At 44.9% G+C, this 25345-nt stretch overlaps 2 protein-coding genes and 1 long non-coding RNA gene across 7 annotated transcripts in view; 2 read left to right on the forward strand and 1 right to left on the reverse strand.

Annotated features, from left to right (window-relative positions):
- LOC149340586 (polyamine-transporting ATPase 13A3-like) overlaps positions 1-7200 on the forward strand; it is a 30726-nt gene extending 23526 nt beyond the window's left edge. For all 5 annotated transcript variants that reach the window (XM_089549411.1, XM_089549413.1, XM_089549410.1 and 2 more), the window contains 9 exons: positions 42-194; positions 1381-1477; positions 1866-1938; positions 2053-2203; positions 3138-3292; positions 3380-3468; positions 3933-4016; positions 5614-5773; positions 6863-7200. In XM_089549411.1, coding sequence (XP_089405537.1) covers positions 42-194; positions 1381-1477; positions 1866-1938; positions 2053-2203; positions 3138-3292; positions 3380-3468; positions 3933-4016; positions 5614-5773; positions 6863-7050 — 1150 coding nt within the window. In that variant the 3' untranslated portion in view covers positions 7051-7200. The remainder of the gene's footprint in view (positions 1-41; positions 195-1380; positions 1478-1865; positions 1939-2052; positions 2204-3137; positions 3293-3379; positions 3469-3932; positions 4017-5613; positions 5774-6862) is intronic.
- An 883-nt stretch (positions 7201-8083) lies between these two features.
- Positions 8084-10224, reverse strand: LOC149340587 (uncharacterized). The gene is made up of 3 exons (XR_016283634.1): positions 10031-10224; positions 9936-9969; positions 8084-8473 (listed from the first exon to the last, which is right to left on the reverse strand). It is a non-coding gene; the product is annotated as an uncharacterized LOC149340587 (long non-coding RNA).
- On the forward strand, positions 8652-14267 carry LOC149340588 (ankyrin repeat and SOCS box protein 1-like). Its single transcript, XM_089549416.1, has 5 exons — positions 8652-10738; positions 11277-11497; positions 11850-12035; positions 12828-12990; positions 14060-14267. Exons 1-5 carry the CDS (start codon positions 10564-10566, stop codon positions 14224-14226), a joined length of 912 nt encoding a protein of 303 aa, XP_089405542.1. The 5' UTR covers positions 8652-10563; the 3' UTR covers positions 14227-14267.
- The last annotated feature ends 11078 nt before the right edge of the window (positions 14268-25345 follow it).

The raw sequence follows: 25345 nt of genomic DNA on the forward strand, positions 1-25345 counted from the left end.
TGGCTGGTTATTGTGTTGTGTGTGCTGGGGACCATTTGTAGGCACCAGGTTGGCATGTGTGGCGATGGGGCCAATGACTGTGGAGCACTCAAAGCAGCTCATGCCGGTGTGTCCCTGTCCGTGGCTGAGGCATCTGTGGCATCCCCGTTCACTGCCCAGCGTCAGAACATCCAGTGCATGATTGATGTGATAAGGTGAGGAGACTAAAACATGCTGCTGCCATTTTCCTCCTTCACCTCATCATTCATGCAACACAACTGTTGAATACCGATCATGAAATGCAGAGGCGATTACTGACAACGCTACTCATGCATCTTTTTGTTTGAACACAAAGGAGACAATGAGGGGTGTACAGGAAATTGCCCAGCACTTTGACAACACTTTGGATCGGCAGGTTTTTTTTTACTTGAATTTTATTAGGAAAGTTGTTTCTGCTCATTAGCCGCAGTGAAACTCTTTCAATGTAAAAAGACAAACTAGTGGGAAGCTTAGCTTCTTCAGGACTGTGCATGTACAGTCTTTGTCAAAAGTAACCAGGCTCCATGGTTTGCTTCTCATTCGTATAACAGAGCCCTCGCGGCTTCCCTAACGATCAAAAAGTTCTTTGAAGGTGAGAACAAGGGTTCTTCTTACCATACAGAGATTAAGAGCTTGAAGGGCTGGCATAATAGCTTTTATATTCGACTGAGAAGAAAAACGTGCAGCCTGGTTACTTTTGACAAAGACTGTACTTCTTGTTAAAAAGTAAACTACCCTTCCTCTGTTCATTTTATAGCTGAAACATGTGTGTAAAACTTGCTGTCCAAATTACAAAGAACATGCTGCTGAATATCTGTCAGTGTGTTTGGTAAAATGTATGCACATGACTCAAAGCAGCTATCATCTTTATGAGTGCAGTAACGTGGCTGCAAAGCCTATGTCAGCTGAACCCATGAAAGCAAATAAGACAGTAACTATGATATGATGATTGCATCATGTGTTGCCACAGAGGTACACACCAGCAGCCTGCTACCATGGGATGATGATAACGTGCTTGATCACAGCAGTGGCAAACCTTCTCAAGGAAAACATAGCATCGCATGTTTCTGGACAGCTTGTCTCTCTGGCAAACAATATATTTATACTTTCAGTGTAAGTGTAAAACACGGTACTTTCCATTGACTCCATGGAGAGTCAGTTTAAATGGACAAGCAGGTATTCAGCATTCCCTTTATTGTTGCAGATAGTCTTAACACTGTAGTGCCACATAATAGTGGCATTTGTAAACATAGGTGGCTGATGTTGCATGCTGGGCTGTCTACTGTTTATTCAGATTCTTTTGACAGTGAAAAAACTAAACTCACTAATCTGAAAAAGCTTTCTTCTTTTACACTTTTGCAGGGAAGGCCGTGCAACACTCGCGGCAACGTTTGGTGCATTCCGTTACATGGTCTCCTACTGCTTTGTGCTCTTGGTGGGAGCCCTTTTCCTGTTTTGGGTGAGCACGCATTGACAGATACGTCATCACTTCGGGCCAGGATGTGTTATTTACTGGTAAATTATCTGCTACAGTACACAAGTAGTACTATTAGGGACAGAAGTCCTTAGGACATGTGAGCGGCTGCTCAAGCCGATAGCTTCGTTATGAGCTGGTGGCCCAGGACTACACTTGGGGAAGTAACAAAACAGCAGAAAGCATATTTTTAGATCTCTTACTGGCTTTTGTAGACCTGGTAGCTGTTCTTCAAGTAAGATATCCTGTGCAAACCACATTTGTTTGGAGGAAGCTTTGAATCTCATACCTGAAGACATTTCACTGTACAGAGCACTTTAGTAGTAATTTTATTACTTTAAGATTAGTAACAAGACTTGACTATTTTCTGCAGGATGGACAAAAGCCATCAGAAGGTGCCTATGTTTTCATCGACGTCTTCATCAGTCTCGTTCCACCTATGATTTGTAAGTGCCATTTGTGAGAATGAATGATACGTTCCAATGTCATAGTATATACTCGCTGCATCTACTTTTGAATGCCAGTACATTTGATTTCACATTTTTTTTATTGTTGTTTAGTTGGAACAACTGGACCATACCCTGAACTCACCAGGAGAGCACCTGCTAAAAGCATTTCAAATGTTGTATCAATTTTTTCCATTCTGTCTTTCATTGTGATACAAACTGGCTTTCACACAGTGGCCTACGTCTTCTGCATTCAACAGCCTTGGTGAGTACATTAAGCAGGTAGCTCACAACACAGGTATTTATGGCAACTGTTGATGAATTAGCACATTCAACTATATATAATTATGCTTCCCAATTTTGTATTCATTCAATTATGAAAGGCCAATCAGTGCAAACAGCACTGCTTTATGGGTTTTAAGCAACATTCTATAGAGCTTGCATCAATGGCAGATGAATTCGCTTCAGATATCAACTGTGTCCTGTAATTTTAAAGACCCCCCACTAATTGAAAAATATACTCTCTAAGAACAATGTTACAGATGTGAGCAGTATGCAATAGTTTATTTAAAATAGGTACAGCAAGCTTTCAGTTTAAAGAAGATAGTGTCCAAAATGGAATGAAAATATTGGCTGCCAGTCACTTCAAACACTTAAAATGACTTAAAGTGGACATCCTGACCAGTATCAAAGGTGGCATCGTTTTGCTTTGTGCAAGATGGCATCACCCATTTGTGTCATTTCAGCACTCAGCCATGTAGGCTTGTCACAGCCTTACAGCAAACTATTGTCAGAAAATTAATTGTGCTCATTGTAGTGGTGCTGATGCACACAGTTCTAATATTTTAATGATGAGGTATAAAGGGGGCAGACAAGGTGATACTTCGGCCTTTATTCGACGTAGCTGTTTATTTATTAATTAATTTATATATTGTTTACAAATACAAGATACTTTTGGCTTTAAGCACTCTGCCCACTCCCTAATTTCATGGGTCCAAATTTGGAGGATAGGAGTCCAAGGTTATAATCTCACTGAATGCTGTGTTTGCCCTAGCATAAACTAATTAATTTTTTAGTCATCAAGATAGCTGGCCACCATTATTGTCTCATAGTTTACAACCATGCAATATTTTAAGGAGTGTAATGGCACAATCAGCTAAAGGGAAACACATGTGGGTAATGCTACTCTCTTCTTGCAGGTACACGCCTTTTGTGTTTGACAAAAACCTTGTGCACACGCCACCACAGTCATACGTAGCCACTGCAGTTCTGAGCGTGAACTGCATGTCCTATGTTATTGCTGCTGTGATCTTCTCCCCTGGACCTCCCTTCAGGAAGAGCATCATATCAAACAGTATGTAATTACTCATTGCTTTGGACGGAATTGGAGAGATTGGCTGTGCTTTGCATTGAAAAAGCTTTTTTTTGTTATTGTTTTCAGAACTGTATTTGGCTGTTGTCGTGGTGGAATTTGCTGTTGTGTCTTATGTCATACTGTACCCAGCAGAGTTCATACGGAACTATATCAATGTAAGTAAAAGCATTTTCACTGCAGCTGCAACACCTATTGGGCCTCGGTGTAATAAGAACACCAAAAAAAGTCGTGTTCATAGTGCTTATTTTGCCTTTATTACTTTGCATTGACTCAGTGTGCAGGAGTAATGTCATGTGATGCTCACAAGAACACCCGTTAATAACACAAAAACAGGCAATAGGAGTAGCTAAAAATTTCAGCGCTTTTCTGAAATGCATTATTCCTGTTTTCCTTGCTAGACGTTAAGAGACCGTCAGCAGTGACTCTTAGGGCTTTTGTTTTAATAGCATGGTCTGGAAGCATGTGTAGTTGTACACCTGTGCATTCTTACAATCAGAGGTAGCCACCGCCATTCTCAAAATCAAAGCTGTAACCAATGCTATTGTGTTAGTCTATCAGATACAGTGCATACTGAATGATGAAGTTTACTAGTTCACTGTTTCTTCTTGCTCTCTTACAGTTCAAGGAGGCTCCACAATACGAGTTCCATGCGTTTCTCTTTGTCCTGTCCTTGTTAAATTTCATATTTTCATACCTATGGGAGGTGAGTTCTGTTCGTTTGTGCGTTTACTTTTTCCTTCTCAGTGGCTTGCGTTTCAATAAGGTTGAACATTCGAGTGAAGGGTTCTGGTTATTTTGTGCCTGTTCTAAAATGGGCGTATTCATTCTAGGTGCTGCTCTGCACATAAAGCAAAGCATTTTATCATCATCAAGTTTGTTTAGCTTAATTTTCATAAATAATCATGTTAATCTCAGATCTCGGAATGGAAGCGATCAAGTTGCATTACGTTAGCTGTGAATCAACTGCTATACTTTTTACATTTATTAATCATTACACACAGCACTGTGCACAGCATATCCAGTAGTTCTCGTAGTGCTGTGCGCTGTTGTATTGATAGTGCTATATGAAGTTTAGAGCACCAGTGAGTGTAGCGACGTTCCTTGATGTTTTCTACCTATCAACATTCTTTCACAATTGCATTCACTAAACTAGTTTAGGTTACCGTAAAGCACATCTCCAATATAGCTCCTGGTCAAAGCCATTTAAATGCAATAAATGAGGCATGCTCAAATTATAGTCCACTGCTTCGAAGGTACAGCAGGCTTTTGAACATCTGCACTCATTTCTGCTGTCCACACTCTTGTGCTGTCTCCCTGTTCCTTGGATCAGCATCTCAGCGCTCTGTAAAGCGTTACGTCATGCTTCTCAACACTCTAAACCGTGCGAGCATTTCCATGTGCCTCAAGGTTTTGCTGCGCTTTGAAACCTTCATGCTTGGTACATTGAACTACTAATATAATTAGCTTAGATTAACATTCAGAGTTCGTATTTTGTTGATCACAATTGTTTAAAGGGCGTGGAGCCACCAAATAGGCAGGATGAGTAAAGATATTGAGCAGGCAGAGTAAGTCACCACTCAGTCTAGTTGCACTCTCCTATTCGGCGTGTACTGCTTGCAGCTGGAGTGCAAGTCAGGCTCTCCTTTATATCTCAGAATGGTAGCCTTCCCAAGACTTTTGGTCAGCAAAATGTGCTCATAGCTGAAAGCATGAGTAGGCAACCCCAAGATGTTATCTGCATGCCAGTGCCAACACGGTCCAGATAAGGGTGAAAAAACTGTTTATCGTTGTACAAAACCTCATGAAAATTCACATAAATGCATAATGATCTCTTGCTGAGCTCAGGCAACAAAAATATGAAAGTAACAGTCTTGTTAATTTTTTTTTTTCACTAACAACACAATTATGGAAAAATAGAAGGTTGTTATCTGCTCGCAGTTTGGCTTGAATCTGCCTGTGCTCTTGTTTCCCTAGGCTGCCACCTCTTTGTCATTGGGAAAGTGGGCCATTACTACCAGAGACACAAGTCAAAACGAGTCGAAATGAAAGAATAGGGGAAGCTAAAGTGGGAGAGATGGAAAAAGCTAGATATTGCACCTCTTTCCATTCCATGCTCTTGTTAGGTACCCAAAAAAAGTACACCAAAGATGACATTACTCATGAAGCAAGAGCTGTTTAGGGGCCTCTGATTCACCAAAGTCGGTGCTTTATAGTAAGGCTCATTTAATTTTTACCTTGCAATATGCAGTGTGTTTTTTCCTGTGAAACTGCCCTATTTATTTGAGCACTTCTTTTTCCAGGTTTTTTTGGTCCAGCAATTTCTGGTTAAGGTTGTCATGCCTAAGCTGCATCACTGGAGGGGACCTCGTCGGCCGCACGAAAAGCTGGAACGGGACCTCACCAACGATCCTACATGGCCTCCTGTCAACACTGCAGCTAGCATTGAGGACAGGCCTCCTTGTAAGTAGCCTTTTCACTGTGCTGCCTGCTAGTGCTGCCATGGGCCCTCGCATTCAACCTTTTCAAAACTACGATGCGACACCTCAGTATGTAATCTGATGGAACAAATGAAAAGAATGCATAGGGCTACTGCAGTGCAGCATTTTACCAGTAATCTTTTAACATGTGCATGCACCCTTCATCAAAAATACACAGGCCACTTCATGTTTGCACCAAGCAGTTTCCGGGGGTGTGACACTGCTGCCACCTTGAGGTAGTAAAAAGCAAGAAAGACAGTTGTTCCCACTTTCCAAACTTGTGGAGATCCAAAGCATGGCCTGGAAACAGCCCTGCTCAACTGTGAAATGGCCTGCATATTCAGGGGAATTTACATACAGGCTTTCAGGGATTAAATTGATGTTTCCCAGTGGCTTCACTGCATTTTTCAAATGCTCATAATAAACAAGGCATTGCTGTTTTCGTTACCAAAGAGATCATATTTCAGTGAGCAAGATTTCTTGCCAGTAACAAAACTTGAATTAATGCTGCATCTGAGAGCCACTCATTCTCCCAACATGCTGTTCAAAATGTTGGTGCTACTGCGGGGCTGCCATAATGGCAATCATATTCCCTATTAACCATAGCTAAGGAGCTGTCTCGACCTGCACCTCTGGTTATTCAGACTGTTGATGGTTTTTGGTAACAGAACAGAACAACTATATATTAGGAGAAGGCTTGCTGATCACGCTAATGAAGGTAAATAAAATCTGAAGCTCTTTTTAACTAGCCAGGCTTACAATTCAAAAAAGCATTACAGAGTCTCGAATGGCTTCCACATCACAGCATTGGTAAAAACAAATGGCTGAGGGAATAAAATGTATTCATGACATCTATTTGACGTACATGTGTTTTGAAATGCTGGCATGTTTCTTGCTTGGCTTGAAGGATGTCCTCTACAAAGGGGAGGTTAAATAGAGGGAAAGAGTAATTTCACTTGACTTCAAATTAAATGTTAAGCGTGTGATTAACCTGCCACACAACAGTGTATAAGGTCAGTTGATTGCTGCACTTTGCCACTGCAATGCTACAATGGCAAATTTTGCATTTCAGCATCTCCTGACCACGATTCGTCGGCAGCCCTGCTCAATTTGCCTAGCAGGGAAAAGCAAACCTCGAAACTGAAGTTCCAGTCGGAGGAGACGCATGAAATGAGTGTGGTCGGCAGGCCTACCCTCTCATTCTCTACATTCCGGGGCAGCAACAAGAAACGGAAGAATGAAGCTGCAAGGTGTGACTAGCACAAAAATGGACCGTTAATACCTCGTTATTCGATGCATATGTTAACCGTACAGTCACACGAGTTAAAAAAACTGCAACAGCATTCATTTTGCATGCATTTAACCAATGGTGATGTGCATTTTTAATATGCAATAAACATACCAAATGCATTGCCTTGTGTGATTGCCTCACATTTATTGACATTTAGTACCATTGATTTCAATGTTGTGTGTTTTTGAACATTTCAGAGTTACTGGTAAAACCACAGCAGTGGTCAACTTGTTTGAGCATCCGCCTCATAAGCGGGAGGTGTTTGGTCCCTAATGCTGCCAGGTACCTGTCAGTTTTTCAATGGATGCAAGCATTAACTTAGGCCTGCTGTTAGGTATCTCTAGGGTGAAATGCTTGGGAAAATGGGCCGTTGGCTCCACAACAAGCAAAACAAAAACACTTTAGCCACATGGCACTTTTTGGCCAAGCTGCCCTTACACCATTAAAATCAAATTGTTAATCAGAAGTGCTGGTAGCGCTTTCAGCGAGCTGTTGTGCAGGAACTCGAACTTTTCTTTTAGTGGGGGAGCAGGACCTTAAGTTTATTGATTTTTTATGCCATTTTTTATTTGCACATTAAACTTTATATTACTTGTTTATATTTGTTCTTATTTTGCACTCTTCAAAGCTGTATTAGTTAGTGCATGTAAAACTTGAATTGAAATGGGCAACTTTGTAAACATGAACAAACGAGGAGTGATTGGCTGCACTGAAACAATTTTGGGGTGATCAGTTTGACTGATACGGAGGAAATGCCATAGCATTCTTCTTTCACTCGTCAATCTACTCCAGTTCTGATTAGATTTCAATTATGATTCTATTCCGATTCTGAGTTCATTGTCTTTCACTCCCAAATCTACTTCAATTCTGGTATCATTCCAATTCCTACAAGGCAACTACGCAAAATGTGTTGCATTGTTAGGTGGTAGTGAGTCTTCACATTGCTACCAGTGCAGTGGTGCAGCGGTCTGGCGATGCACCACTGCACTGGCAGGTGGCTGCTTCAAACACAGTCAGTGGTGCGGGTTGCTCTTCACAAGCAATGCAAGAAGGAATTTTCTTCCTAGTCATTTTAATTTTTGCGGAGTCGGACGATTACATCGTCCATCGTCTCCATCCCCTCCCCTGCAAGTAGAGAGGGGAAGGGGCAGGGGAAGAGGGGGATGGTTGACAGGTGCAGGACTCACACAGATGCTGACGTAGCCGGTGTTGTGCTGGTGCCCACATTTCGCTGGCTGGCCTCTCTGGAAACCAGCGCTGCGCGCCCGCCGTCGCTCAAGGCAGGCCCAGACTCTCTCAGACATGTTGCGGCTTGCAGCGTGAATCATCCCGCCTCGCCGGCGCCTGGTGCGGACCCTTCCTCCTCCCCCTCCTCTCCGCCGGCTCGAACACCTGCGGCGCATCGCCGGCCGCCCGTTCCTGTCGGCAAGCCTTCAACGGCCGGGCGCCTCTAAACCATTTGTCTAATTTGAACGGTGGGCAGTGCCGTGACCTGATTGGAGGATTTGAACGGCGCTGGCTGCCGCAACGGACACCGACGGCTTTAAAAACGGAGCCGCGCTGAACCCGAGCAGCAGACGGGCAGAAGAACCATCACGCCGGAGCTATACGCTCGCCGCCGTGGCCGCCCTTCTTTGTGCTAGCCCGTGGTGCTCTTGGCCCTTGTATCATGTAAAAGCCCTTGTACATACTACATAAAAGTCCTTTGACTCACCGTCGCCTCGACCGTTTCCTGGCTCGGACTCCCAGTCCCAACACCGGACAGTTTTAGCCTTCATGGCCTTCCTAATGCTACTGCATTAAAAGTTTATGCATAGTCTGTTTTAATTCTGCTAATCATGCTCATGCACAGGGGCCAGGCAATCAACAACTTCCAAGGGTACAACTTCGAAGAACTTCGAAGGCAGCGAGCTCAACCCAACTATAGTTTACATTAATAATTTCCTAGAGTTGAAGCGTTTATCACAAATCTTATCTGGGTGACCGTTGGAGAATCCCCTCTGCTGTTGCATGCTATTGTGCTTAGTCGAGAGCAGTGCAGTGAATGAGATAATATGGCATTATTTGCAATTCCCACTGGCTAGTTTGGATTGCTTGGGCTGTTTAGTAGCCTTGTATTATCTGGAGTATTCTGGGCATTTTATCGCCTCAGTCTTGCCATAATACTCAAGTGATTTTGGAGTTAGAATTAGCAATACAGCTCTATGATTCCATGTTATGCACAAGGCTCCAGTTCTGGAATATCAAGTCTATACATAGCTGTCTTAATTGACGACGACACTGAGCCTGGGGTGTCGTAAGTTGTATCATTTACTATTTTCGACGCACGGCTCAGAAGTTGTTTGATTTCATGCCAAAGTATCTGTCCAAGAGGACTGACGATGGCATCTGCTGGGGCCTAGTAGGTGACAACGATGATAAACCAGTTAGGAATTTTCACCAGTGAGTCAGGAAAGAGATTGAGGGGACTGGCTTTCCAATCTGAACCTAAGTAAACTGCTGCGTCTGAAGCACGGTTAGACAAGCGGCTCATTTTCTCCAGCACGCGCGTTACGCCATATGACATAACATCGAACGATCGATGCGCTCAAAGATAAAGAGGCTCGCGTATGCACCACCTGGCGCCAACCAACGGACACCGCCTTTCCCTTTGCCTCTTGCCGCTTTCACAATCGTGCGTGTTCTTTCTTCTCCCACGCCCCCAAACTATTACAACCGCCACAGATGACATACCAATTAAGGTTTCGGACACTAGTAGCAGCGACGACGAATTTCACGCGCGGAGAAAGAATCACAGTTTAATGCACATTCCTGATACGAAACTTCCAAAGAAACGGGAAGAAAACATACTAACCACTGCATGCAGCTCCAACGGACTTTTGCACAACCTACAAAGAAGACAACGAAAACAGGTGCACTAGCCGTTGAAAACGTTGGGGAGTTCCTTACCTTGCCAACGTCAGTCCTTCACACGATTCAGCCAACGCTTAAATGCACGATACTTTTTAACCAATGTGAGCGGCATGGTGCGAAATGTGTAAGGAACTCACAAGTCGCTATTCCGTCAAGCGCAAAGTAGATGTCAAGCATGATGTGAAGCATGATGTCAAGCATGCCGCCAAATCGACGCGCGCACTTCGGCCTTTGGCTGATTCGGCCATTTCGGCCGCTTGGGGCGGCACGAGCGTAGGCAAACACTAAAATTTATTTTAAAATTCTGCAAAACGACTATTGAATTTTCGAGCAGAGTATGCATTATAATGGCTGTAATGCGTAATTAGCTTCGTTTGTTTTTACAGTCAAAATATACTCTTGTGGAAAGCCAGCACAAAGCCACCGAATTAGCGTTTTCGGTTTCGTCGGCGCTGCTCGAGTTCTTCAGAGCCGCGATGGCGCGCGGCTCGGTCCGTATTTAAAGCTCCTGCCCGTATTTGGTTGGTACCTGGCAGTTGTGTACTGCTTCAAAACGAAACCGCAATTTGATGGTAGACATATCAGAGTTTATTATCGACTTCCAAGACGGAGACACCTGTGTTCATGTCGCGGCCTTTGAAGGCTCCGTCAGCAAACTCGAAGGGCTGCTGAGGTCCCGTCCAGAAGAACTGAATCGGCGAGTGCGACCGTACGGTGCTACACCTCTTCGGCTCGCTGTTACACGTGAGTACTCCGAAACCAGCGCCGAATTATATGGTGACTAAGCTCTAGTTTGCTTGGTAGCTGGATCGCGTAACCCTAGACTTTTCTGTGCCTGTGCTTGAAATCTTTCGTTTTGTCGAGCACAATGTTGCACAACCGCTGCATGCAGCGAGGGTAACTTCAACAGTGCGAGCTGACCTCAGCATGAGCTCTTATTGTCCAGATCAGAACGTTTAGACACTATTTACACAACGTTTAGAGGGATGTCAGCGTTTAGAATGTCCTAAAATGCCACCTCCAGCTGCTCAAAATCGCAACGCACGTTTCAGGAGTTATTTTATAGGCCACGTGCATCTTGTCCAGAAAACTAGAAACTGCCGTTTACCAGTGAAAATCTCGTTTGTAAGTTTACATTTGTCAGTGCACCGAATGGAAATGAAGTAATTGAAACAGAGTCGTACAGTTTGACAGCAGCACTCACAGCTGCGCGAAAAGTAACAGTAAGAAGATAGCGTCATATAACATATGCACATCTTCAGCACTAATTGTTTCTTTCCAGGTGGCCACATCGTTGCTGTTCACTATCTGCTGGAGCATAATGCAGCTGTGGACTTGCCAGACATCAAGGCACAGACGCCACTTCTAGTTGCTGTCCAAAAGGAATTCTCCGACTGTGTTAAGGCCCTTTTGGCAGCTGGAGCAAATCCAAATGGGCATGTTGGGAATCGAAGCACTCCACTTCACACTGCGGCACAGAATGGATACTTAGATGGCGTTAAGGTAAGCTTTAATGCACTTGAAATCACTCTTAGGCTGGCATTGCATTTAGTGTACACCAAGGATGCAAACCATCGACATTTCGCATGAGTAGGTGTACACTCAACATACCTGCTTCACTGCTGCACTGAACACGTGTGACGTTTGTTGCTGTTGTGTGCTCCAAGATTTTTTAAGTGAAATCTCAAATTGAGATTTTGTGATTGTTATTTGTGATTGTAATCATGTGCAGTTTTCTTCAGGACATAACGCAATCAACATATAGCTTCAGTTATGTTTGTTTTTCTGTTGACCCAAAGTGCAAACACTATATCTGCCTATGATGCGACACAATTTGCGATTTGTATTGCTGCAGCTATTGTTGGCGAGTGGTGCTGAAACGGAAATTGAGCATCGGCTTCTGGGGTGCACACCAGGCCTTCCCTTGCACATAAGTGCCACCTATCATCACTTTTCGTGCTATAGCTGCCTTCTCCTAAATGGAGCTGAGCCAGACCTGCGCCACTCCCCCATCGCTGTGCCTCCAATTGTGCATGCACAGGTACAGTTGTTTTACACATGGTTTTCTTATCGTTAATTTATATGTGCCCATAAATGGTTTATCAGAGGAGGTGATAGCAATATCAGTAGCCTGACAAACTGTACTTTTAGCATTGAGAGGTATTCAGTTTTGGCTTAGGTGAGTTGCGATTTTAAGTGGCCAATAACAGAGAGAAAAGCGAACAATATCTGCTCCTACCAGAGCATTTCAGAAAGGATATGCAAGTGATGTGCCAAACTTTTGTGTTTTGAGGATCCTTTGCTTTGTGATTACGTTTCTTCTTACATGATTACTTTGGCTTGGCAGGAGCACAAATTTGAATTGCGAAGCTTTGATGTGTGCACAGTGATTTGCAGTGGGTAAAAGGAACAAAATGAGGACATTTCGGCTCGTGTGCAGTTTGAGCATTATGGCAACACTCCGGCTTAAAAACTGTGCTACTCTAGAACTGGGACGGACAGCAAAGAGGCAAAGACACATGCCTAAAAACTCCCCTTGTGTATGCGTGTATGTATGCACTATCGGCCACAGTTTGAGCGTTACATCATGTATTGCCATAGGGACCAGCTGACGTGAAATATTACTGCAGCATCTGAACTTCCTCATTCTGACCCCTACTGCACTACTGCTGCATTGGTCGTTTTACCTGAGGGGGAAATGAAACTCTTGCGATAGTGGATGGGCTATTCTGAATAGGACACTTTTGGTAACTTTTGGTAGCATCTCATCAGTCCTTGATCCTTGTGCATAGCCTGCCTCTCAACCTAACAGCCATGCCTGTTTGCTCTCCAGGTTTCTCTGGCTCATACCCTGGTGAAGCACCGTTGTCCAACTCGTTTTGCGGTTCTTTTGATTGAATTTGGAGGTCACCTCTGGCAGCGTGATATCCGAGGACAGTTGGCCACAGAGTTGCCCCAGGATGGCCCATGCAAATTGCTCTTCCAGCAGCTGTTTGGTATGCTTTAATTTTTAACACTAGTATTACATTGTAATACACACTTGGTGCTGCTAAGACGCACAATACTGGCAGTTTCTGGGCCAGATAAGTTTGCTTAACTGAGTACCTCACTGAATTATTGTCCCATTTTTTGACACTGTGTAGTGTAAATGAAGCAGAATGTATATCTAGTGGTTTGAAATATAGAGAATGCTCATGAATTCTGCCCAATTGTGCAACACAAGTTTGTATCCTGTGGCGGAAAAATTTAAAAATTTTCTCGGCTACAAATGATTTTATTGCTGCTAGACTAACGTTAGCATACCAGAAAGAGACAAAGGATCAATTTTTACTAAGAACAATAATTTCATGCGATTGCCTTCACTGTCTCTAAAGTATGGCCACATGCAGCAGTGCTGTGGCACGATACTGCTGCTGCAGAGAACAAATTCTTTACTTGAGGCCTGCTCAAGGGTACAAGATTCGTTCGTATTCAACCATTGAAAGGCATCATGTTTGACCTTTTTAAATATTGTTTGTTTCTTGTTTACACCCAGTAAGTATGAAGTGCTGTGGGCGTCTTACAATTCTGTAGTCCTCATGTGAAAATGGTCCATCAGTGGTCATCAGCTATTAAATCTAATAAATTGCACACCACTGGGCAAGTCGGGGATCTAATTTCAGCTGCTGAATTTCAAAGCCAGCACTCAGCTGGATTTGGAATCAAGAACTGGAATAGAAAATTTTGTAATTGATGAGCTATGCACTCATCAGCATTGGCACTTATTTAACGTAGCACTCATCGCACATGTGAGAGAGTAGAGAGACTGCTTTTTGTTGAGAGAGAAAAGGTATGAGTCAGCAGCATGTGAAATGACAATGGTGAGCTTGACACAAGACAAGGATGATGTATTTGGGTAACTGTTGCAATTTTTAGCCCTTTCGTGCTTAATTATACCTCAGACCATTAGACTGACCATTATCCTTTGTCAAATTTATGAAGCCATTGGGTAGCACTTCTAGATGTGCTTTAAGATAGCATTACTTTTGAGGGAAATGTGGCTTTTTATTTGGATCATTTTTACAGATAAGCCACGGTCACTACAGTCGCTCTGCAGGGTTGCCATACGAAGGACACTTGGAAGGCACAGACTTGGGCACCTCAAGAGTTTGCCTGTCCCCTTGAATATGTACAGATTTCTAATTTATGCTGACTTGATTCCTAATGCACAAGAGCTCATTAGCTGGCCCTGATGAAGTGAGGAAATAAATCATTCAGCCGACCTCCCCTTGTCTACTGGTGTCCTCAGACTGACATTCTTTTGTACGTAATTATGCAGTACACAATTCTCTTTCTGTTCCAAGGATTTCTTACATCAAATGACTGCCAGAGATACAAAAGAAGAAGAAGACCCAAAGGGCAGCGGTTTGAGTCCCAGCTGCATCATTTTTCTTTTCAGTGCAATTGCTTTACTTCAGAGGCATGAGGTAACGATTGTGGAATGATGTCGCAACCCTGTAGGCTAATGAGGAATTGTATAATGACGTCATCACTGTTCTACAATATGATCTTGTGGGGAGTTCGAATTTCTTGTATAAGGTCATGTGGTTGTGACCTCACGATCCTTTCGACCCACCCGAATTTTCTCGACACAGCACCAATGACCATTGAGTTTCTTGCTATTCAGTGGAGGGAAAGCTGGTGGCTCTGCACTTCATCCACCATGGATGCCCGAGGCATGCGGGGAAAAACAGCACTTCAGATTGACATCTGATGGCTTGTTGACCATGTGGATTGAATATTTTTTGGTTGTTTAGTTTCGTTTTCGTTGTTGTAGTTCTTACTGATATTTTGTGTGCTTTATGGTGATGTAGTTATCCATATGCTGCTATGCACGCAGTTTATTTGAGATCGGAAACATCCAAAAGTCCATTAGCCCCCTCACTGGGAGCCATTTACACAGCAAGTTGGGATTTTCTCAGCAGGAGCCTGTGCTATTTGTGCATTTAAAGGTGAAAGAAGAGAACAGAGTTTTTTGTGAATTGAGAACTCAGCAGTCTGCTGCTGTGACCACTCTGCACATTTTTTGTAGGAGTCTCGGAGGCACTTAATTATCTTTTAAAAGCACAAAGTCCTCCAACAAGCGCAATTTATGTTAACTGCGTACTCGTCGTGAGGATTGCATTTGCTTCATTTCGAAGTATGGCGGTGGCCATGCATTGCATGCAGAAACAATTTCCACTTCATGCATTCGTTCACGCAAATACCCGCTTGTAGGACTTGTCAGCATGAGCATGGTCATTATTTGCTGTGCGATGTCAGTGCACGTTAAAGAACCCCAGGTGGTCGAAATTTTTGGAGCCCTTCACTGCGGCGTCTCTCATCGCCTCAGTCGCTTTGGGACGTTAAACCCCAATAAACCATAAACCAAACTTACTTGTGGTAGCTACAAATTTTCGCTTCCTAATTGATGTTTTTCTTGGCAAAATCTTCAAACGCAGCTCCAGGACATGGTGAGAGCCGGCACTTAGTGTGTGAAAATTAGTTTCTCATAGAAAAGCGAGGGCTCGGTTAAGTTTCTCATGGTTTGGTTTATGGGGTTTAACGTCCCAAAGCGACCCAGGCTATGAGAGACGCCGTAATGAAAGGCTCCAGAAATTTTGGCCACCCGGAGGTAAGTTTCTCATATCACGAATGTAGCCTATGCACAGACACGGTTCCCGAACCCGTAATAGCAGACAACACCACTGAAACGTTTTTATTTTTCACGCTGTGTAAATGAAAGCTTCTATAGTGTACTATTTTAAGCGCAACAATTTCTTTGAAAGAATATTTGTTCTAAAACTTGTGTAATTTAAACGAAAAAAGCAACAATATTTTCCATGGTTCGCTATATTTGGTAGCATGAAGAGAGAAATCTTTTAATTAGCAGAGAGAAAGCCCTCTCTTTCCATGGACTCGTTTACGCCTATCTGCTTTCCTGCTCATTTATTGCAACGTACAGTAAGCAAATTTCATTACAGGACATAATGATTGTGAACCAACATTTCCTTGAAACATATAATTTGTGAAAATTTGTATTTTTGCAATCGTAATGTTTTAGGGCCAAGCCAAGTACAACACGCTGTCTTTCCTGCATTCCTACGGTGGATGAAGTGCCCTTTAAAGTGCCCTGTTTCAGGTTGGCTATAAAATGCTTGCATGATGTAGAGTACAGGCCGCCGAGCGTTCATGCCGCGTACAAGACCTCTAAAGCGAGTCTATAATTTAAAATACATTTTGAAAAAATTGGGTGTGGTTTAGCTCTGGTTAAACTTGGAGTGACGCGAGAGCTCCGCCGAGCCGCCTACTTATACAGCTGCGGAACCTCTCCCCCTCTCCACTATAGCCCCCCCCCCCCCTCCCCATTCGACACGGCGCATGCGCACAGTTGCAGCTCGGTTTCGCCGGCGCGCCGCGACGCCGGCAGCAGCAGCTGCTCCGCACCACGTGACCTACCGGCTTAAGGCCACGGCGCCGCCACGGAGCTCAAGGGGTGCCACGCTGAAGGCTCGAAGAGCTGGCGTAGTGTAGCTCTCGCTACAAAACTCTCGCTTCCGCGCCTCGCAGCGGCCAGCGGTACCGGGCTTCCGCCCGATCCGCGTGCAACGCGTCATGCAGCAGCATGCAGAGCTCCTTACGACAGCAGCGGACTGCTGTCATTGGCTCGCCTTGCCACCTCCAACCCCCGCGTGCGTCGCAGCCGGCGGAAGGGCCAAGTGAGTGGGGCCGGCAGAGGAGCACCGACTTTTCAGCATGCAAAAGTGAGAGAGGGAAAGGCGCGAAGACGCGAAGACGCGGAAATTCAAATTTTGACTGCAGATAACTGAGCTTTCACAAAACGCTTTAAAAGAACTCTTGCTGGAGGATATTTGTGAAGCGGCGTCCTTCGACGTCCTAGGCATGCCGCAGCTTTATTGAGAGCCCCTTTCACACTCGCATAGACGGTGGCGCCAGCTTTCCCTCTAGGTATTTAGAAACTCGTACGAGGGAGTGACTTGGTATTCGCTGGCCGGGGAAGACAATGGCCTTTGAGATGGTATGCGGTGGCTGATGCTTAAATCTTCGAGACCGTGGTGAAAAAAAAATCTGCTTCAGTGAGACGCGGACAGATGGCGCGTAGGTGCCATTGATAGTAGAGTTGGGTATATTTGCTATTATGATACATTCCAGCGGCTAAAAAGACACGGACGAAGGTAGACGAGACAGGACGAACGCCGGAAGAAGGATTTACACACAAAAAACGAGGAATCACAGGGCCCATTGTACTAGAAAGTATGTCATTAAGCGTAGAAAGTTGGGCTAGTTGGTTGGTAGTACTATTATGATACATTCCAGCGGCTAAAAAGGCGTTCGTCCTGTCTCGTCTACCTTCGTCCGTGTCTTTTTAGCCGCTGGAATGTATCATAATAGTACTACCAACCAACTAGCCCAACTTTCTACGCTTAATGGTATATTTGCTTCAGCGCGTCCGTTCAAACAAAAACAGATCCCTAGCTAGTGCTCTAACGTGCCCTAACGGCTGAACATCGACTCTCCCTTGCGAGGGCTGTTTTAGAGCGAGAAGCTCTACTCTTCGCAAAGCACAAGGTCAAAACCGCTTGACAATAACCTTCAACCAGGAGGAGGGGCGGAAGTGTGGCTGTGGCGTCAGATCACGTGCCTCGCTCGTCGTCACGCCGCAGCTGCGCTTGCTCTCGCCTTGAGTAACACCTGCGCCACCGCAGGCTGAATCACGTGCTCAGAGTCATCATCATCATCAGCCTGACTACGCTCACTGCAGGGCAAGTAACCCTGTCCTTTGCCAGTTGCGGCCATTGTATCCCCGCAAACTTCTTAATCTCACCCGCCCCCCTAACTTTCTGCCGCCCCTTGCTACGTTTGCCTCCTCTTGGAATCCACTCCGTTACCCTTTACGACGAGCAGTTATCTTGCCTTCGCATTACATGTCTTGACCAAGCACATTTCTTCCTCTTGATTTCGCCTACGATGTCATTAACCCGTGTTTATTCCCTCACCCACTCGATCCGCCATTTTTCTTTCCATAGCTATACTGCGTTGTCCTTATCTTAAGCTGAACCCTCTTTGCTAGCCTCCACGTTTCTGCCCTATATTTGCATGAGTACCGGTAAGATACAGCTGCTGCATACGTTTCGCTTGAGGGATATTGGTAAACTGCCATTCATGATCTGAAAAAAAAAAAAAACAGCCATATGCGCTCCACCCCAAGAGGGACAAAACAAAAAGTGGCTGTCTGCCAAAGCCTCGCTACCGTGGCCTCGCTAGACGACACCATGGCTGAACAGCGTGCCGGGCCTTTGCGGCAAATGATTTGCAATCGAAGGCAGTCAGAGCGAAAACGTGTGGCGTACGATACAGAGACGGATGAAGAATTAGAGCAGAGGCTGAAGAAAAGTCGTCAAAAAATGCGTTAGCCTAGAAAGTGATTTGCAATAAAGTCTTTAACATGTTCCGGAGTCGTTGACTGAAGCCCCTCTGTTGTCGCTGGCGCTTTTTTTTTTTTTTTTGGTGTCAGAAAACATCGTGGAGGGGCTTTACCCCTGACAACGCTTCTTGCGAGCTCATCGCAGCGACTTCCACTTGCGTTGTGTCAGCGCCACCTTGCGTTGCAGAGACAAGGGACAGCTCATGGAGGAAGGAAAACTGTGACAGCTGCTGTCCTTTACTAATAGATGGCGCTTCAAGTCTAAAGCTCTTGCGGTGTTTCGGTAGTAGAGCTAGCAGAGCCACCCTCGGAGAGAAGGCAAAAGTGCGTAGTGGCCCTTTGTGCTCATTCAGAGCCAGATGCATAGATATTTGGAGGGTAATTTGAATGCCGAAGTCGGACACCGTTTTGTTCTTTATTGAATTGGAGCCTAATAAGGTGTAGGCTTGGGCTAGTTGGTAATCCATTCTTGTCAACAAAGCGCGCACAAAACGACGACTACGAAGATAGCGCTTGTCTGTGTCTTTTCTCGTCTTCGTCAAGAATGAATCGGAGCCTTTTATTTTTTGTCATGTGACATCGGCTGAGCGAAATCTGAATCTAAGAATTTTTGTTTTATGAAAACATAAACGAGAGAATAATCGTATTTGGTGTACCATCTGTCCCAAAAGGGACCAGGCAACGGAGTCTGTTTGTTATCCGCATAGCGGAGCACTTAGAGCGACGCTTAAGCTTTTAACCTGTACAAAGTAGGGACACGCCTTGTGCTCACCTTTCGAGACTTCAGGGCTCCGCGACGGCAGAGAAGCAAATCCCGTTCCCTGATTACTTCTGGCAAAGGCGGTACTTGTTTTTTCCTGTTGAAATCCAAGACTTCTTGCTATAACTTCCTCTCAAGAACAAAGCGTCTCCCCCCTTCTCAAAGAACACCCCTCCTAGCCAATGGCATCGGCCGATTCTCATGAACCTGCTAGCGTGCCAATGCAGGCAGGAGACTATCCCCGACCATAGGGCATTATACCCTTTCACCTGCCACTCCCTGCGTTGCTACGCCAGCAGGTTCATGAGAGTCGGCCGACGCCATTGGATAGAAGGGGGTCCTTTGACGGGGAAAAGCGCTTCTTTCTTGAGTTGTACCCGACTATAGGTGAATGGGAGGGCTGTGCTTGCTTAAGGGAGAAATATAACGCGTGTAGACGAGCCATGTAGCCCCGGCCGGTTTCTTCTAGGAAAAATAGGATAGCAGCCGGATAAACAATGCTCCGGCGCCGACCAGGCTAAAACGTAAACGTCTGCTCACAGAAAACAATGCGCCAGCCTCAACAACAGAACGGAAATAGCTTCGGGCTCGTCGCACCTGCTGATGAGCGCAGTCTTAAGGGAATTTCAAAAGTTTCAAGGCAATGGCAAGTTGTTAAGGCTATGGTTGTCACAGATTCTCACACAGAGTTCCTGTCATGGCTAACTTCGTAACCGTCGCCGGAGCACCTCCGGTGGGCGGAAGTTCGTCCGTGTTATTCCATGCCACACCCGCAGACAACACACGCTTTGTCGACAAGTGGGGCCTCTCCAACCGCCATCGTGTCAGAACGCCAATGTGTGTTCGCCTGCTTACCGCTTATCACGCATTTGTCGCTACTTCTTCGCATTTTGAAGCGATAGCATCAGGTAAAGCCGGGTATCGCCTTGTGTGCAGCATGACCTTCATGATTCTGGCAAGTTGCGCCCAGAGAGCAACGTAGGAGGCAGGTGGGACACCTATAGGTCACGTGACCTTGCGGCGTCATCACAACCTGCCCACTGGATAATGAGCGAACTACCCACCGTAGCAGGTGGCAGTTAATGATTGGTCGCTCGGGAAGAGCAACCAGGGCCGCACAGGGCCCACAGCTTGGAGCACCTGCCATCGCAGGGCAGTAAGGCGCATTGCTTAACCGCTGCGCCAAGAGGGTTATGAGGACTCCCAGGGATCTATGAATGTATAAAATAAAGAACGACCTTCTGCATATATGGGAATTACCCCAATACGCTATCGCGTCACACCCTGCACTTAAGGAGCCTTAAGGAGCCTTAAGGAGCCTTAAGCTCCTTAAGTGCCCACTCCATGTTTTTTTTTTTTTAATGAACGAGCTACTGTACTCAGGTTCTCAGAAATGAGATCATGTAGCAGCTTTCTTATGAAAGGTAACATATTATCTGCATTCAATCAATTATTAGTGCATGCGCATATGAAACAAAGCCCACTTTTTCCTTTGATCGGCGCTTTCATTTGAACGGATAACGTCCGCGAAACATTTTAAACTTCAGTACAAAACTGGCAATAGAATTCGTCCTTGTGTGTACGCCGACTGTTCCCATTCACATTGGAGCGGCCTGCACATAAGCGATGGAGTTTCGATAAAGCAGATCTGCAAGATGAGAACAGGCAGTCTGCAGCAGCATGCAGATTGTGATCAGTGCCCCCAAAGTCATTAAATAATAACACAACACAGGCAAACATAATTTAAGACAGCCCATAGAAATTCGATAATGATTATTTGATTTTGATGGCATAACGTCAGCTTCGCCAAAGAGCACCATTGCCAACGGATTTCGTTCTGTCTAGGCGGCGTCACAAGACCCTTTTCCTAACATTTCACCCCAGTGAGGCCGAACAACAAGTCAGGTAAAAATTTGTGCCTGTTGAAACATCCATGCCTGCCCCGGGGGCACTGGGGATCGAAGGTCGCGCCTCCCACAAACGAAGCGTGCGTTAAACCTCTGCGCTTCCGGTTTAGGACCATCCGAGGATTGTTTGAAAAGAACAAATATATTGATCCTTTTCTGACAATATATCATTCTGAGACAGGGTTGTTAGTTTCTATGTCGCCGAGCTTGTACGAAGGTCCGTGTACTGTGCGATGTCAGTGCACGTCAAAGAACCCCAGGTGGTTGAAATTGCCGGAGCCCTTCATTACGGCGTCCCTCGTAGCCTGAGTAGCTCTGGGATGTTAAGCCCGCGTAAAGCCATAAACAATAAAATGAGATGTAGCAGTGCGTGAAGAGCCAATATTTGAATTTTTCGTGTTTTCAGAAACTTTGAAAGTGTTTTTATAAATTGCTCCGTGCATTAATTAGTCCTTGGTTGCGGAGAAACCCTTAGCTATGGTAGGCCTGTTCTGCATATAACATTTTTTTTTTTGCGCTACGGATGTGTGTGTGTTTTTGTAGAGGCGTATCGTGAGCGCATAAACCCGCACCCGTGCGTGACGTGGGCAACAGACGCGCCGTCAAGCACGGGCCTCGAGCCCTGCACTGTCTGAAGGTTCTAATAAGTGCGGTCGAAAATATCTTGAGAATTGTTTCTTTTTGGAGCCTCTAAATCACAAAACTGAACTTTGAAAGTTTTGAAACCCGTCGGTATTCGGAAATTTTTATAAAAATTGCGGTCTAAAACTACAGTGCTTCCAATGAGGAAGAAATATTAACTGGTTTCCATAATCACGAAACCCCAGTTTATATGGCTTCTAAGACCGGAAAACAAAATAAGATTTAGCTATTTTAGTGTTAAATTTAACATGGCGAATAATACCGTTCGAGAATAGGATTGACGTTTCCGGTGTTTTCGGTATTTTAGCAATGTCAGCTAACGCCTCCCGTACCACGTGCTGGAGGCAAGCATCAAGAATTATCGAAAACAACTTCACGTTTAACGCTTAGCTGAACGTGTGGTGCTTTAATTAACATGTCATTCTCGTTCACTAACTTGTGTTTCTCTATTTATTGAATTTCATCGCCTTCTAGAAATTATGATGAGAAACCTGCCGCTCCTATTATACGCTGTAACATGTCCAACATTCTCGTACAAAAATTTTGAAAATTGGAAAATTTTAAGAAACTCTTATGGAAATATTGAAGACAATGGTCCATTCGTCTCATATGCAGCAAATTATTTCTTTTAAAGTGTTTCCATCGATCGCATGGAACAGTTAAGTCTACCATAGAAAACCAAAGGGGGACTCTTTTGACGATGGCAAAAACGTTATCAGAGAAAAAATACAGGACTGCCGTGGAGTGATCTGCGGATATTATTGATTGTTATAGCGTGAAACCTTGTAATATATGAAAAAATTGCGTTCATAAAAGATCTCCCGCTCAAAAATGCTTTTACGCAGAATTGTTGAGCATGCTTGAAGCCCTGACGCGTACACGCCCTGAGATCTATGGTGACAAGAATCCATCATAGAAAAGCTATTTTCTTCTATGTTATTTACTATTATTGAAATACATAAAAGAAGCATATTCAAGAAAACTTTGCGCAGAATAACACAAGACGAAAGGGAGAAACACGTACACACACACGAGCGCAAACTTGCAACTGTATTTTTTCGGAAATGATACATCGCCTTAAAAAGCAGAAAGGGCGCCAGCGTACGATACCCAGTGCAACACATGTGGGAGCACAATGGTGTTGCACTGGCCACTGGTGTTGCAGTGCAACACGTGTTGCATTGGCTATCGTACGCTGGTGCCCTTTCTGCTTTTTAAGGCGATGTATCGTTTCCGAAAAATACAGTTGCAAGTTTGCGCTCGTGTGTGTGTACGTGTTTCTCCCTTTCGTCTTGTGTTATTCTGCGCAAAGTTTTCTTGAATATGTCGCTGCACCAACTGGCCCAACATTCTGCTCTACATAAAAGAAGCTTTCAATCGGGGCATTAAGAAAGATTTATGAGACTGGGATGAAGGTTCGTAATTCATCCACCAGCCAAGTACCCTAACAGAGTCTATTGAAGGCACCTCAGGTGGACTTGCAAGCATCTTTTCTGTGGTACCTTGTATAATTCATTGAATATGTCGATTCATGTTGATTTGCTGTAGATCCTCATAGATTATTCTTTTTTAGGGCGCTTATTAGTTTGCACCCATATTATGCGCCGCGAAGATTCGGTGCATGGCTATGGCGCTCGAGAGATGAGCCCAAGTCACTGGATCGAATCCCAGCTGCTGCGGCCTCATTTCAATGCAGCCGAAAAGCAAGAGACGCCTTTGCGATGTCTGTGGATGTTCATTAACCCGAAGTAGTATAAATTAATTCGGAGCCCTATAACTCAGGTTCAGCTTCGGGACGTCAAGCGCGACACACAATAGCATGTCATATTACACGCCATAAACCCGGATTCGACCGAATCAAAATGTAGGTTTTGCGGGGAGAAGGCAGACCTGTACCATATGGTTTCGGCCTGCCAAAAAAAGACAAAACAAAAAACAAGCCATAGGTATTATAACTCAGCCAACGCAGGAGGGATGAGAGGCGGCACTGTCTAGCTCGGAAAAAGGACATCAACGTCATCTTATCGAACGAGCAAGTGCAGCAGCTTACGCCAATGGAGACCCGGAATAAGGACACCACCCTTCTTTCCATCATCATCATGCTATTCGACACCATGTCATACTGCCCCATGTCATACCCTATTTGCCATACCCTATATGGTATTAGATACCATGTGATACCATATGATGCCACGCCACACCACACCACACCACACCACACCACACCACACCACACCACACCACACCACACCACACCACACCACACCACACCACACCACACCACACCACACCACACCACACCACACCACACCACACCACACCACACCACACCACACCACACCACACCACACCATACCATACCATACCATACCATACCATACCATACCATACCATACCATACCTTAAGAGAACTTCTTGCTGGGCTAGTTGGTAATTCATTGTAAAGTAAAGGCGCCAAAAAACCACACACACACGCAAGACAAAAGAACGGGACAGAGCGACTCCCGTTCCATACCATACCATACCATACCATACCATACCATACCATACCATACCATACCATACCATACCATACCATACCATACCATACCATACCATACCATACCATACCACACCACACCACGCCATGCCAATTAACACCCTCTAAGTCTATGCAAGGAACGCGTGATTCGATGCAACTCGACTGTAGCAACTTTCTTCCAAGTCACTAAAAAAAAAGCATACGCAAAAGATGGACATATTATGAAAACTATTTGAGTTTATCTTGCGCCTGTGAACACGTGGTCTGTAGGCAGTAAGCAACGAATAAAAAAAATACTTCTTAAAGTATGCGCAGCTCGGCGGAAGCCCCAGCAGTCCTCCAGGGTGGACCGGAAACCCAGGCTTATGGCAGGAAACGCTCGCATCTAGCTTCCTTTAAACGCGCCTGACCACCGTGAAGCCTCTCCGTTTCCGGATGGCTGTTCTCTTCCCGAGGCCTAATTGCGGGCCCGGCTGCAGAAACGCCTCCGCGGCCGGACGCACTAATTTGCCCCGCCTCGGTCTTTGTGCGCCAGTCGCGCCGAGCAGGGAAATGGCGCAGCGCTCGAAGAAAAGACAGACATTCGCCCACGCTGCTTTTGAAGTTCGTGTTGCTTCGCCGAAAACCGTCTGCCGCACGCAAAGAAACCGCCTAGGAATTGACGTTGGCATGTTTTAAGAAGAACGATAGCCGCACACGTATTCAGAAAAGCTAAAATATTGGAGGCCGTTAAGAGGAGCAATAACTCAGGCACACACGGAAGAACACAATGAACTCATAATTTTCTTCCTAACGTTCAGTTGGGCGAGTTGGTAGATATTCATGATTTGAACAGCGCGAACTACAAGGGACAAGAAAAGAAGGGACACAGGACGAGCGCTGTCCTGTGTCCCTTCTTTTCTTGTCCCTTGTAGTTCGCGCTGTTCAAATCATGAATTTTCTTCCTGTTGGAAAAACTCGTAGGACGTCGTGAAATTGCTTAAATGGCGGGAGAAGCGGTTAGGAGCAAGTTGGTCTTCCGTGCGAAATTTTTTCAACCTTGTGTGAAGTTAGTATT

The sequence above is a fragment of the Amblyomma mixtum genome, chromosome 6 (genome assembly GCF_055824585.1).
Source record: "Amblyomma mixtum isolate Tamu chromosome 6, ASM5582458v1, whole genome shotgun sequence".
NCBI lineage: Eukaryota > Metazoa > Arthropoda > Arachnida > Ixodida > Ixodidae > Amblyomma > Amblyomma mixtum.

Excerpts from the sequence above, each read along its gene's own strand:
- LOC149340588 (XM_089549416.1), top strand. The coding sequence starts at position 10,564 with ATGGTAGACATATCAGAGTTTATTATCGACTTCCAAGACGGAGACACC. Across the intron at positions 11,498-11,849 it reads GATACTTAGATGGCGTTAAG|CTATTGTTGGCGAGTGGTGC; the intron begins GTAAGCTTTAAT and ends GTATTGCTGCAG. Across the intron at positions 12,036-12,827 it reads CTCCAATTGTGCATGCACAG|GTTTCTCTGGCTCATACCCT; the intron begins GTACAGTTGTTT and ends TTTGCTCTCCAG.